The sequence below is a fragment of the Anolis carolinensis genome, chromosome 2 (genome assembly GCF_035594765.1).
Source record: "Anolis carolinensis isolate JA03-04 chromosome 2, rAnoCar3.1.pri, whole genome shotgun sequence".
NCBI lineage: Eukaryota > Metazoa > Chordata > Lepidosauria > Squamata > Dactyloidae > Anolis > Anolis carolinensis.
The window spans coordinates 213,265,046-213,280,118 of NC_085842.1; the positions used below are offsets into that span (position 1 = coordinate 213,265,046).

Here is a 15,073-nt window from a genome sequence, read left to right on the forward strand (position 1 = left end):
AGCCAGACATGCAGATATCCACATGTAGGACAGGAAGAAGAAAAGAGCGATCATGCGAATGGGAAAATGTTCCTCAGAAGCAATATAAAGTGGATCAGGAAAACAGTTTCTTCATGCTTTTTGCTGATGAATATAAACGCAACTCCATAAGACAGGATGGCTAAAGAAGATCTAGCCAGACATGCAGATATCCACATGTAGGACAGGAAGAAGAAAAGAGCGATCATGCGAATTGGAAAGAGTTCCTCAGAAGCAAGATAAAACGGATCAGGAAAACAGTTTCTTCATGCCTTTTGCTGATGAATATAAACTCACCTCCATAAGACAAGATGGCTAAAGAAGATCTAGCCAGACATGCATATATCCACATGTAGGACAGGAAGAAGAAAAGAGCGATCATGCGAATTGGAAAGAGTTCCTCAGAAGCAATATAAAATGGATCAGGAAAACAGTTTCTCCATGCTTTTTGCTGATGAATATAAACGCAACTCCATAAGACAGGATGGCTAAAGAAGATCTAGCCAGACATGCATATATCCACATGTAGGACACGAAGATGAAAAGAGCGATCATGCGAATTGGAAAGAGTTCCTCAGAAGCAATATAAAGTGGATCAGGAAAACAGTTTCTTCATGCTTTTTGCTGATGAATATAAACGCACCTCCGTAAGACAGGATGGCTAAAGAGGATCTAGCCAGACATGCATATTTCCACATGTAGGACAGGAAGACGAAAAGAGCGATCATGCGAATTGGAAAGAGTTCCTCAGAAGTAAGATAAAACGGATGAGGAAAACAGTTTCTTCATGCTTTTTGCTGATGAATATAAACGCACCTCCGTAAGACAGGATGGCTAAAGAGGATCTAGCCAGACATGCAGATATCCACATGTAGGACAGGAAGAAGAAAGGAGCGATCATGCGAATTGGAAAGAGTTCCTCAGAAGCAATATAAAATGGATCAGGAAAACAGTTTCTTCATGCCTTTTGCTGATGAATATAAACTCATCTCCATAAGACAGGATGGCTAAAGAAGATCTAGCCAGACATGCATATATCCACATGTAGGACAGGAAGAAGAAAAGAGCGATCATGCGAATTGGAAAGAGTTCCTCAGAAGCAAGATAAAATGGATCAGGAAAACAGTTTCTACGTGCTTTTTGCTGATGAATATAAACGCACATCTGTAAGACAGGATGGCTAAAGAAGATCTAGCCAGATATGCAGATATCCACATGTAGGACAGGAAGAAGAAAAGAGCGATCATGCGAATGGGAAAATGTTCCTCAGAAGCAATATAAAGTGGATCAGGAAAACAGTTTCTTCATGCTTTTTGCTGATGAATATAAACGCACCTCCGTAAGACAGGATGGCTAAAGAGGATCTAGCCAGACATGCATATTTCCACATTTAGGACAGGAAGACGAAAAGAGCGATCATGCGAATTGGAAAGAGTTCCTCAGAAGTAAGATAAAACGGATCAGGAAAACAGTTTCTTCATGCTTTTTGCTGATGAATATAAACGCACCTCCGTAAGACAGGATGGCTAAAGAAGATCTAGCCAGACATGCAGATATCCACATGTAGGACAGGAAGAAGAAAAGAGCGATCATGCGAATTGGAAAGAGTTCCTCAGAAGCAAGAAAAACGGATCAGGAAAACAGTTTCTTCATGCCTTTTGCTGATGAATATAAACTCACCTCCATAAGACAGGATGGCTAAAGAGGATCTAGCCAGACATGCATATATCCACATGTAGGACAGGAAGAAGAAAAGAGCAATCATGCGAATTGGAAAGAGTTCCTCAGAAGCAAGATAAAACGGATCAGGAAAACAGTTTCTTCATGCTTTTTGCAGATGAATATAAACACACCTCCGTGAGACAGGATGGCTAAAGAGGATCTAGCCAGACATGCATATATCCACATGTAGGACAGGAAGAAGAAAAGAGCGATCATGCGAATTGGAAAGAGTTTCTCATAAGCAAGATTAAAAGGATCAGGAAAACAGTCTCTCCATGCCTTTTGCAGATCAATATAAATGCAGCTCCATTAGGCAGGATGACCAAAGAGGATCTAGCTAGAAAGGTATATATCCACATGAAGGACGGGAAGAAGAAAAGAGCGATCATGCAAAGTAGTAAGAGCTTCTCATATGCATATACTTGCAAATCGGTTTAAACGCACCGTCGCATGGCAGGATAAAGAGGACCTTGACAGAAACACGTGTCTCCCCATGAATGTCAGGAAGAAGGAAAGAGCAATCATACTAATTGGGAAGAGCTTCTCATATGCAGATAATCGCAAATTGGTATATTCACACATCAATATAAACGGACAGCTACCGAGGACCTTGCCAGAAATCCATATTTCCACATGATGGCAGGAAGAAGGAAAGTACAATCATGCGGACTGTGAAAAGTTTCTCATATACAAGATAGAACGGCTCAGGAAAATAGTTTCTCCATGCTTTTCTCAGATCAATTTAAATGTACATCTGTAAGACAGGGGGCCAAATAGGATCTAGCCAGAAGGACATAAATCCACATGCAGGACAGGAAGAATGAAAGAGCAATCATGTGAATGAGAAAGAGTTTCTCATAAGCAAGATAAAACAGATCAGGAAAACTGTCTCTCCATGCTTTTTGCAAATGAATATTAACACACCTCCAAAGGACAGGATGGCTAAAGAGGATCTAGCCAAAATACAGTAAATATATCCACATATGGGACGGCAAGAAGAAAAGAGCAATCAAGCGAATTGTGAAGAGTTGTCACAAGCAAGATAAAATGGATGATACATATAGAAAGTATTTTCCTTCCTCATGTATATATTAAAGCACCTCCACAAGACAAAATGGGATCTTGCCAGAAAGACATACATCCACATGTAAGACAAGAAGAAGAAAAGAACGATCATGTGATTTGGGAAGAGTTTCTCATATGGAGATAATCACAAATCAACATTTTCGCACATTAATATAAATGTAGGACAGGAAGACGATAAGAGCGATCATGCGAATTGAGAAGAGCTTATCATATGCAGATAATTGCAAATCAATATAATTGTACATCAATATAAACACACCTCCACATGACATGATGGTGAAAGAGAACCTTGCCAGAAATTCGTATCTACATATATATGGCAGGAAGAAAAAAAGAGCAATCATGCGAATTGGGAAGAGTTTCTCATAAGCAAAATAAAAAGAATCAGGAAAACAGTCTCTTCATGATTTTCGCAGATCAATATAAATGCACCTCCATTAGGCAGGATGACTAAATAGGATCTAGCCAGAAAGGTTTAATATCCACATGAAGGACGGGAAGAAGAAAAGATCAGTCAGGCAAATTGGGAAGCATTTCCCAGAAACAAGATAAAACTGAACGGTCTCTCCACACCTTTCGGAGATGAATATACACTGGCCTCTGTAAGATATGATGGCTAAAGAGGACCTAGCCAAAACAGGTAGATCTACAAGTAGGACAGGAAGAAGGAAAAAGTGGTAATGAGAATTGGGAAGAGTATCTCATAAGCAAGATAAAACAGATCAGGAAAACAGTCTCTCCACGCTTTTCGCAGATCAATATAAACACCCCTCCGTAAGACTGAATGGCTAAAGAAGATCTAGCCAGAAAGGCCTATATCCACATGTAGGACGTGAAGAAGAAAAGAACAATCATATTAATTGGGAAGAGTTTCTCATATGCAGATAATAGGCTTGTCTGATCGATGGAAAAAATGTTTCAATTCTCGTTTCTAAAGTAGGGGGTGCCAGCGCTTCGATATAGAAATTATTTCTGAATTTTTCACCCAAAAATTTCAGATATTTCCAAAAATTCGTAATGATTCTTAATGTTTCTAAAATGGCGGACACGCATGCGCAATCACCCAAAAAAAAAGGAAACCGGGGGGGACTTTTACAGGGCTCTCCCGCCCTCATTTCTTGAGCTATCCTCATCAAATTTGGTACAGTGGGAGATCACATTCAACACTCTTTGCTCAACAAATTGCAGAACGTTTCCTGTCTCCTATGATTTTTGGCAACTTTTCATAACTTTTTATAATACACTATTTTTCAATATTTGAAGAAACCTGTTCCTGGTTTGAAAGTCTTATTTCCTGTTCAATTGGGTTCTTATCACTGTAAAAGTCCCTCTTCTACTTGTGTAGACTTTGGATTAGAAACGTAGCACACGCCAAGCAATGCCTTGGCAGGAGTGCCACTGTCCTTTGGAAACTATAAATTGCCTTTGAACCTTTTGATCAATGGTGCCACTGGCTGACCTTGTGATTGCAAAAATGAAACTCTGGCTGAGGACTTTGGATTAGAAATGCAGCACACGCCAAGCAATGCCTTGACAGGATTGGCAAAGTCCTTTGGAAACTATAAATTGCCTTGGACCTTATTGATTGATGGTGCCCCTGGTTGACCTTGTGATGGCAAAAATAAAACTCTGGCCGAGGACTTTGGATTAGAAACGCAGCACACCCCAAGCAATGCCTTGACAAGATTGGCAATGTCCTTTGGAAACTATAAATTGCTGTGGGCCCTCTATTGAATCAAATCAATGTCTGACTTTGTGATTGCAGAAATAAAATTCAGCCCAAGGCTTGGGAATAGAAATGGAGCGTGAGGGAAGCAATGCCTTGGCGGGTGCGCCACGTCCTTTGGAAACTATTACTTCCAGTGTACCCTTTTGGGATTTAAAACAATGGCTGATCTTGTGATTGCTGAAATCAAAAAAAAGGCAGAGGTCTTTGGACTAGAGTGGACGCCAAGAAATGCCTTGGCACGAATGCACACGTCCTTTGGAAACTATTACTTCCAGTGTACCCTTTTAAGATTGAAAAGAATGGCTGATCTTGTGATTGCTGAAATCAAAAAAAAGGCAGAGGTCTTTGGACTAGAAACGGAGCGGACGCCAAGCAATGCCTTGGCTCCCACGTCCTTTGAAAACTAAAAATTGCCTAATGCCTCTATTCAAGCAAGGACTCTTTGCCAGATCCCACAAGCCCCAAGCCAATTACCCAAAAAATACACACAATATCGAACCAGCAACAAAAGCCAGCCCTTACCAGACCCAAACCCTTCTCAGTGTCTCTCTCTCTACAGCCAGAACTTCACCCTCTCTCTCCCCTCAATGCAGGCGGCTTGATTCCTACTAGCGCTGCGAACCACCCCCTCCGCTCGGTAACCCAGCCCCAGAATGGCTCGCCAGGGTTAGGGAGGGGTTTTTTATGGAGATCTTCCACGTGGATGCAGAGGATGCTAGCCCCCACCTTTTTCAGCCATCGTGGAAGTCTCTGATTGGCCTGGGAGCGGCAACCATTTTAGGCTGCGCTAGGCTCCCATTCAAGTTAGGTTGCAGAAACAAAAAAAATTAAAAATATATTTTTTAAAAATATAAAAAAAAAAATGGGGGGGGGGATTTAGAGAATGGGCCAACGATAGTTTGAATTACATTGCCAGTTGCGCCCAGGGACAACGTCTCAATAATCAGTTCAAAAAGCAAGAACAATCCGAAATAATTCCAAAATAAGAATCATAACGAATTTTTGGACAACCCTAGCAGATAATCGCAAACCAATATATTCAGACATCAGTATAAACGCATCTCCGCATGACAGAATAGCTGCAGAGAACCTTTGTGAAAATCTTCTACTAGAAGCACCTACCTGCAGATCCTTTACTTACCTGGTGGTTGCAAATCATTCCTTTAAAATCACTTACCTGAATGTTGCAATTCATACCTTAAAAATACCTTATCTGGTGGTTTCAACTTTTCCTATAAATCTTCAACTTGGGGCACAGACTTTTCAATATCAGCTTTTGTAACATCGTTTACTGTGGATTTCTCGGGTTGATATATCTGCTTTAACTATGAACTTTCTCATTATCTCCAATAATACATTCCTTAGGAAAACTCGGTATGCCATATTGCCACAAACCAGTCCTACCACTTGACCAGTAAACTGCCATCTAGTTTTAAAATGCTAGCAAAAAAATGTTTCCAACCATTTTTTTTTCTGGTCCTTTTTCTTTTTTTCCCCCTCTTCTCTTCTTTTCTCCTTTCTCTCATTCTCTTTAGTTTATCATTCATATTTCTGGCACTTCTCTTTCTTTTGCCTTCTCTTCTCTCCTTCCTTCTTCTCTTTTCAGTTTAACATTCTTATTTCTGGCACCTCTCTTTCTTTTGCTTTTCCTTCCCTCCTCCTCTTATCATTCATATTTTCTTTTTCTTTATTCATTTCTTCTTCGTTTTGTGTTGTCAGGATGAGGCTCCTTTTTCTTTCTATGTCTTTCCCCCAATTTTTACTTACTTCAGGGGTCTACACCCTTACATTATTGTTATTGTTTTTGTTTTTGTTCTTGTTCCTTTTGTTATTATTATTTATATCCCGCTTTATCTCTCAAAGCGGCTTACAACTAAAAGTATGATCACAAAATTTAAACTATACAAATATGCAAGCATTCAAACAGAATTAAACATAACAGTATTACAAATCCACAATCAAAATCCATTAAAATATACTCAAAGCTCAAAATCACATTGGGAGGAATGAGCCTGGATCCAACACTGGGCGGTGTCTGCCTCTTCCAAACAGCCTGCCAAATATACAGATAGATTTCCATCAAACTCACCCTGCAGGGCGGAAACCAAACTGACAAAGCTGAATAGGGCAGGAACTCAGAAGCAGTTGATATCTTTCTATCCCTTGGGCTGATTCCCCTTTGCTTTTCCCTCTGGGCTTCTCTTCTTCTAGAGAGATCTAACACTTCCTCCAAACTCCCGCTTTGCCTCCTTCATGGCAAAAGGAAGGACACCCCTCTTCTTTTGTCAAAGGAAAGTGGCAACATCAGGACAAAATGAGGAAAAATCATCCACCCATTGGCTGTTTCTTCATGATCCTTGTTGATGGAGAGAACCTCTTCACCCTGGGTCCCTGCTCCAGACTTAACTGCCATGGAACATCCGGTGCATCACAATGGAAGGCACGGTGCATCATTCATGCGCAGTTAAAGCCATAGGTACCTTGTATGGAAAAGAGTATGACTTGCCCAAGGCCATCCAATAGGTTTTCATGAATGATCAGGATTCAAGCACTGATCTCATAGAGTATAATACCCAAACCATTACACCACAGATGTGTATTAGATACGCTTTTTAAAAAAAAAAATCACAAAACAGGTGTTGATGAAGATTGCAAAAACAAATTAGAGTGCCAAATTAATCTGTTAATACAGTATTACAAGACTGAGCCTCCGGTGGCCTAGGGGATAAAAGCCTCGTGATTTGAAGGTTGCTGACCTGAAGGCTGCCAGGTTCGAATCCCACCCGGGGAGAGCGCGTATGAGCTCCCTCTATCAGCTCCAGCTCCATGCGGGAACATGAGAGAAGCCTCCCACAAGGATCAAAAACATCAAAACATCCGGGCGTCCCCTGGGCAACATCCTTGCAGATGGCCAATTCTCTCACTCCAGAAGCAACTCCGGTTGCTCCTGACATGAAAACAAAAACAAAAAACAACAACTGTTATCTAAGAAAATCCAAAGATTAAAGTGATGATATAAGCCACTGAAATCCTTTCCTAAAGACAGATTAAATGTCCTCTATTTGGTGTGCTCTTTCCAAAAGCTTAGAATATCCAGACTGCGATTGATCTGCCTAGAGGCACACACACCCCACTTATTGCAAATGTACAAGAACAGAGGTATCTTAGACAATGCTTTGTAATAAACCATGTGGAAAGGAAATAGTGACCAAATGGAAGCAAAAACTAATAATCAGCTGAAACCAACTTGCTTTTGCTTCCCATGTTTTTCCAACAAAGAAATACTTGTATCTAGGAACACCTGCATCTTTTGGTAATACAGTAGAGTCTCACTTATCCAACATAAACAGGCCGGCAGAATGTTGGATAAGCGAATATGTTGGATAATAAGGAGGCATTAAGGAAAGCCTATTAAACATCAAATTAGGTTATGATTTTACAAATTAAGCACCAAAACATCATGTTATACAACAAATTTGACAGAAAAAATAGTTCAATGTGCAGTAATGCTATGTAGTAATTACTGTATTTACAAATTTAGCACCAAAATATCATGATATATTGAAAACATTGACTACAAAATGTGTTGGATAATCCAGAATGTTGGATAAGCAAGTGTTGGATAAGTGAGACTCTACTGTACAAGCAGCCCTCTGCACTGACTGGAGCTAGGGGCACAAACCTCCCAGCAAGTTTACCAGTTGTTAGGATTTCTTGGAGTTGAAGGCCAAAACATCTGGGGACCCACAGGTTGAGAACTACTGACTTAGGGATACCCAGAGAGGTGTTGCCTCAGCTAAAATAATTGTCTTTTAAATTTTATATCTTTCGCTTTGTTTGTCAAATGAACAAGCTTAATCCTTGTTTAGGAGAAAAAACTAACCAACTTTGTTTTCTTTCTTTTTTATTATCAAATCACCAAACAGCAACATTATAGTAAACACATCTACATGCTTTGGGAACATATTGCTTAACCGTTTTATGAAGTTTTTCCACCACCAAATACTTTCATAAGAGAAGCTTCTTGTTTGAAGAACATACTTGAAATCAGCAATCCTTTTGGAATGATCCCATCTCATTATATAAATAAAACTAAGCTTATTATGTCTCCTTTAAAAAAAAAAAAGAAAAATCTGATATGGCAGAATGAAAGCCACAGCCCCTCCCCTCCGGGCCTGGCTCCATTCTGTCTCATATTTTATATAAAGCAGTCATCCTCCGAGCCCCAGGTTATCTCAGAGAAATCTCTTCAAGGGAGTGTGTGAGAGCAAAAGAGGGCACATTGTCCATAGGGTGATGCACCACCAACTACTGAATATGCCGCTGTTCCTCCTATCTGTCTTGTGCCTTTACTCCAGCCATGCCTCTGTGCCTCCATTGCGTTTCTCTGCTTTCCTGGACCCCACCCACCAGATCTACTTGCGATGGGACCACAATGCCGAAGAAGCCATCATGACATTTGAGCTTCAAGCCCACTCAACAGGATGGGTTTCCTTTGGCTTCACCAATAATAAAGAGATAACAGGAGCAGACTTTGTGATTGGTGGCATCCTTCCTGATGGCAATGTCTATTTCTCGGTAAGCTGAAGGCTCAAACTGCCTCTTCCACTCCATAGGAAACCTGCCTCTATATAGTAGTAGGGCAGAGAAAGGAGAATGATTCTATTTTGATTGAGGTTACACATTAATTTAGATCAGTCGTTCCCAACTTTTTTTTGACCAGGGACCACTTGGACCAGGGACCACTCACCAACATTAGTACCAAAAGGGTTATGAATCGGTTTTTGGACAACTTTAAATTCAGTTTGATTACCTGGGGCGCTGACTCAGAAAATTGCATTGGATAGATCACATCAGCTCTCATTTCTGATTCAGAACATATGCTCACCCACAGAAAACCATATTTAATCATCTAGAGCTGATGTGGTCTATCCAATGCAATTTTCTGAATGAGCACCCCAAATAACCTCAGGAACAGGCCTAAAAACAACACCAAGATGCCCCACATTTCCAGGCGCCACATGGAACAGCTCTGCTCAGGGAGGAGGAGGAGGAGGAGGAGGAGAAGCAGCAGTCAAGAGGCTTGTTGTTGCACTTTTTGTGGGTAGTCAGCCTCTCTTCTCCCAACATCCTTGTTGCCTCGGCCCTATAAGAGGGTTTTGCCAGACCAGTCACTCTCATTGCAATGGTGTAGTAATGGTGCGACCTGCAAATCATATTTTAGTTCTTGGTGACCACTGGTGGTCCATGGAACACAGCTGGGGAACAACTGATTTAGATATTCTTCCACATAAACACTAGAACATTATTATTTGCTAGTTATCTGTACTACCTACAATTGAATAATCATTCAGCTTGTATCTAGGGCAAACTTCACCAATTTGAAAATTCACATATGTTCTTGAGGGATTTTTCAGTCTGGTCTGTCTGAGCATACGTAGTATGATCTATTGGCATCAATTTTATCTATCTCTGTGGTCAAAAAACCAAAGAGCAAAACACAAAACACACATTTTGCTCCAAAATGGAAGAAAGAGAGGAGTATGGAGGCAGGGTGAGATATTTCTTCCTCGTATATTTAAAAACCTTTAATCTAAAAACCATAATCGCACATTGTAGTAATTTTTCACAAAATATATAATTCACATAAATTATATATTTTGTGAAAAATGCAAATAATAAATAAAAATATCTATTTTTACCAATACCTATACAGCATAAACATTTGGGATCTAGAATATATACAAATATGCATTCTAATATAAATATTTACAAAAACATAAGCTTATGGGAGGTGATACAATAAAGTTATACGTGCAACCAAAACCAATTGTAAAAGCAGGTATAAGGGTAAACACAAAACAGTCAAAGGTATTTTGGTAACATCTTTCTTAGCAGTGTAGCAACAATGTAGCACCTTTTTTCCTTTTCTGCTGAGTATTTGTACAGTATTTGGAATCCATTTGAGACAGAGGAGAAGATGGTTTTTAATAGTATTTCCCCAAAATGTATAAATTGTGGATAAACTTGAAATTTTGTCTTCACAGAATCCAAAACACACATAACAAAGGGCAGCTTCACTATTTCTGTTGTTTTTATTTGTCTTTCTGTTTTAAACATTTTACTTTAGATCAGTGGTTCCCAACCTTTGGGCCTCCAGGTGTTTTGGGCTTCAGCTCCCTCATTTCCCAACAGCTGGGAAAATGTAGAAACTGCATCAGAATAAAATAGAAACATATACATTTAGGTATTAAAAACACACTGTCAAAACAGGGTTGAAACCCAGTATTGAATATGGTTGTTAAAACGGTATCAAACATTTATATGCTAAAATGACAAAGGTAAATGCTGAAGTAAATAGTAAAACCTTCACTGTGCCCCTGGTGGCACAGTGTGTTTAAAGCGCTGAGCTGCTGAACTTGCAGACCGAAAGCTCCCAGGTTCAAATGCTGGGAGCGGAATGAGCGCCCGCTGTTAGCCCCAGCTCCTGCCAACCTAGCAGTTCGAAAACATGCAAATGTGAGTAGATCAATAGGTACCATTCTGGCGGGAAGGTAAGGGCGCTCCATGCAGTCATGCCAGCCACAGGACCTTGTCTATGGACAATGCCGGCTCTTCGGCATAGAAATGGAGATGAGCACCAACCCCCAGAGTCGGTCACGACTGGACTTAACATCAGGGGAAACCTTTACCTTTACTAAGACTGTGACAACATCTTACACTGACAAGCTATTGCTGCTGCACAAAAGCTAGCAACTTTGGCAGTAATTTTGGGGTCTTGGTCCGCCAAAAGATAATCAACATAAAACCTTACAGATCTCCCTGGTAAACTTTCTAAAATTGGATTTATAAAATGTTTACGAACACCTCGGTAAAAAGAGCAGTACAAGACATGCTCCACAGTTTCCACTGCCTCAGCCTCACAGGGACATAGGCATTCATTGTCTGGTACTTTGTTATATCTTCCCTCAAGTACAGCGGAAGGGAGTACATTGAATTTGGCCAAAGAGAAGGCCTTCCTATATTTTGGGATAATAAGGTTATCTAAGTTCTCTGCAGGAAGAAGTGCCCTCCCATTGTCTTTAAAGACTGGAAGAATAGAAGCTGTGTTTAGGTAGTTTTGCAGCTCAGTGTCCCAGATCCGCTGTCATATGTTTTCTTTGGCTTTTGTGTAGCCGATAGTTAGAATGGTGTTTGGTGAGAATCCCAGGTTTAGGATTTTCTCATCAACTAACTTTTTCCATCTTGAATGAAATAGGTTGTCAAGGACAGAACGCCACCAGATAAGATTCAACAAAGTTTATTGGAGTTACAGAACCAAAAACGCCCGTAAAAGACAAGGGCTAGGCAAACATTGGGCTTTGAAGTGAAAAGGATACTAAAAATCGTTCAAAAGATAAACCGGATTAAACTGGAGTTTAATCCGGGTTAAACCAAAAATGCTTGCTTCAGCCTGGGACTTTAAACAAACAAAAGCTGGTGAACAAAGGTTCAAAGAAACACAAATAACTGGCAGCAGATACTTCTCTGCTACCAAAAGCTGTGATTGAGTAACTAAGAAGTTACTCCTCCACGCAGCAAACAATCTCCGAGTTCAAACACATCAATCAGGGGCAGCAGCGGTCAGCGAGGTCCCAATTCGGTCTGAGGGTCGACAGCCAGGTACAGATGTTTGTAGTTCACCAGTTCCAACGATAGCCACAGGAAGGATAGTCCGAGGTCGTAGTCAGTCAGTCAGTCAGTCAGTCAGTCAGTCCAGAGTAAACAATTGGCGTCCGTCAAGAAGACGACGGAGGTCCAAGCTATTAAGATTAAACACAGGTTGCACAACAAAAGCCCACACAGTACCTCCCGCCGCCTATGCCCAGTGTCCTTGGTAACTTACGTATTCAGCAAACGAAACACACCCGTCTTCAGGAAATTCCCAGCAAGAGCCCAAGCGTTCGTCCAGATTACCTTGCCCAACGCAATTAGCCCTAGATTCTAAACCCCATTTTATGCCAGTTTACAACTCCTCATCGCTATCAGCTGTTACCCTAATTCCAGGTGCCTCATCGTCATCCTCCTCATCAGAGCTGAAACACCTCTGACTACGCCCCACAGCATCCCCAGCTGTGGATCCCGTTCCATCCCTCCAGCTTGTCCACGGGTCTAATCCTGAAGGTCCCCAATCGCCTTCCATACTATCATTGCCGGTGGCACCCAAATCCTCCCTCACACGAGTCCATTCCATGTCATCCTCCTCTGAGCCAACCATCTCTTCCTCCATTCTCTCAGTAAAACCCTCAAAGAAGTCCTCGTCAGATGGTTCTGCAAATAAGTCCCGCAGCCGCTTCCTTTCTCGCTCCTCGAGAGTGTCTGACTCCCGAGGAGTCTTACGACCACGTCTCCCAGAATCAGAGCCATAAGGCTCAACCATAACATAGGTTTTTGTTTTTTGTTTTTTGGTATGTGCTTATTTGATCTGATATTATATATTAGATATTTGATATTACATATTATCTTCAATAAACAGTTTGCATTACTTATTGCCTGGGGCTCCAGCGTGATTTTAAGGTGTCTTTGCAGCCTAAGGGTGCAACACGTTGCCAAAGGAAAATGAAATGAAATCCTATATATATATATATATATATATACATAAGTACATCCCACCGGGTTTAATGCAGCTTATGTCTAACTACCCTGTTTCCCCTAAAATAAGACATGCCCAGAAAATAAGGCCTAGTAGAGGTTTTGCTGAATTGCTAAATATAAGGCCTCCCCCAAAAGTAAGACCTAGCAAAGTTTTTGTTTGGAAGCATGCCCATTGAACAGAACACCATATACATGGAAATAATTGTAGTAATAAGAAATTCATGATAGGATTCCCAGTTTGTCTGGTTGTGCTGGTTTGTGATGACAACTACTGTACTGTATATAATAAATGTTCATTTTTTTGTTCGACAATAAATGTGAATTCTTCTCTCATGGAAAAATAAGACATCCCCTGAAAATAAGACCTAGCGCATCTTTGGGAGCAAAAATTAATATAAGACACTGTCTTATTTTCGGGGAAACACGGTATGCATAGATAGGATTGCACCCCAAGGGGTACATGGCAGTTGTCCCATATTAACTTGCTATCAATTTTGAAGCAAGGTAAGTCGGCCTTGATTGTAATGATTGGCCAATACTACCTAAGAAAATATATAACTAAATAGAATTTGAAATCAGGCCTCCTCAATGGAAATTTGTCATTTTATTTCCTGGGCTTTGTGCATTTTTTCCTGTTTCACTTAGGACTGGCATGGTGTGAGTGAGGATACAGTCTTGGAAGATGAAAACCAAGACTATGAGTTGTTGTCATTGACACAGGATGCGACTTCTACTACCATGGCCTTCCGGCGATATTTCCGAACGTGTGATGAAGATGACCTGGACATCACGGTAACAGAGAGACAAATGCTTGCAATATCTACAAGGACACAGACAGGGTGCATCCAGAATTATCAGAAAACAAATAGATTTGTTCTTCTTTCTTCCAGTTTTATGCTGGGGAGCTGATATAAAAAGTTTCTAATCATACTGGAAGCTGGCAGAAAATACCGTAGGCTAAAAAATGTTTGGATCTTTAAAATAATATCAGAAAGAACAGGAACAAAATTTAGAACTTCATTTTTTCTATGGACTTCTTATAATTTTAATAGCTTGTAACACAGGTACTGTAGTTGGTGCCCCCGATAGTGCAGCAGATTAAACTACTGAGCTGCTGAACTTGCTGTCCAAAAGGTCGGCAATTCGAATCTGGGTAGTGGAGTGAGCTCCTGCTATTAGCCTCAGCTTCTGCCAACCTAGCAGTTCAAAAACATACAAATGTGGGTAGATCAATAGGTACCATAGAGAGGTAACAGCACTCTATGCAATCATGTGGGTCGCATAACCTTGGAGGCGTCTATGGACAAAGCTGGCTCTTCGGCTTAGAAATGGAGATGAGCACCAACCCCCAGAGTCGGACACGACTAGACAACGTCAGGTAGAAACTTTTTCCTGTGTTTTTCCATAACACAGATAGTTATGCCTTTCCCAATCTTCCTTTTTCTTTGGTCATATTTTGATTGTTGTTGTTGTTGTTGTTGTGTACCTTCAAGTCATTCCCAACTTATGAAAATGTTATAAAGGGATTTTCACATTTCTTTCTTCTTCTTTTTTTTCTTTGTCAGGGAGCAGATGGCAACTAGGTATAAGACAGTTTCAGCCCTACCATTTCAAATATACAAGATTCCTAAGAGAATCACTGGGTTGTTGTGTGTTTTCCTGGCTGTATGTATTTTCCTAAGGAGATAATGCTTCTGGAACATGGCCATACAGCCTGGAAAACAGACAACAACCCACTCCTAAGAGTCTTCCCTGACATTTGGTGGCAGGGAAAGCCGCAGAAGCTTTCAAATTTTTAAACGTTGCTGACTATTTTTTCACCTGCAAGTTCTTGAATCTACTTATATTTTGTACATTTTGACCTTATATGCACACCTTTGAAAT

General features: G+C 40.5%; 1 protein-coding gene across 2 annotated transcripts in view; it reads left to right on the plus strand.

Moving 5' to 3' along the window:
- Nucleotides 1–8,575: 8,575 nt before the first annotated feature.
- The window catches only part of LOC100565000 (putative DBH-like monooxygenase protein 2), a 32,242-nt gene continuing 25,744 nt past the window's right edge, over nucleotides 8,576–15,073 (plus strand). Inside the window, exons 1-2 of one of the 2 annotated variants that reach the window (XM_062971700.1) lie at nucleotides 8,576–9,133; nucleotides 13,835–13,981. In XM_062971700.1, coding sequence (XP_062827770.1) covers nucleotides 8,852–9,133; nucleotides 13,835–13,981 — 429 coding nt within the window. In that variant the 5' untranslated portion in view covers nucleotides 8,576–8,851. The remainder of the gene's footprint in view (nucleotides 9,134–13,834; nucleotides 13,982–15,073) is intronic. The other variant, XM_062971701.1, reaches the window with a different exon arrangement.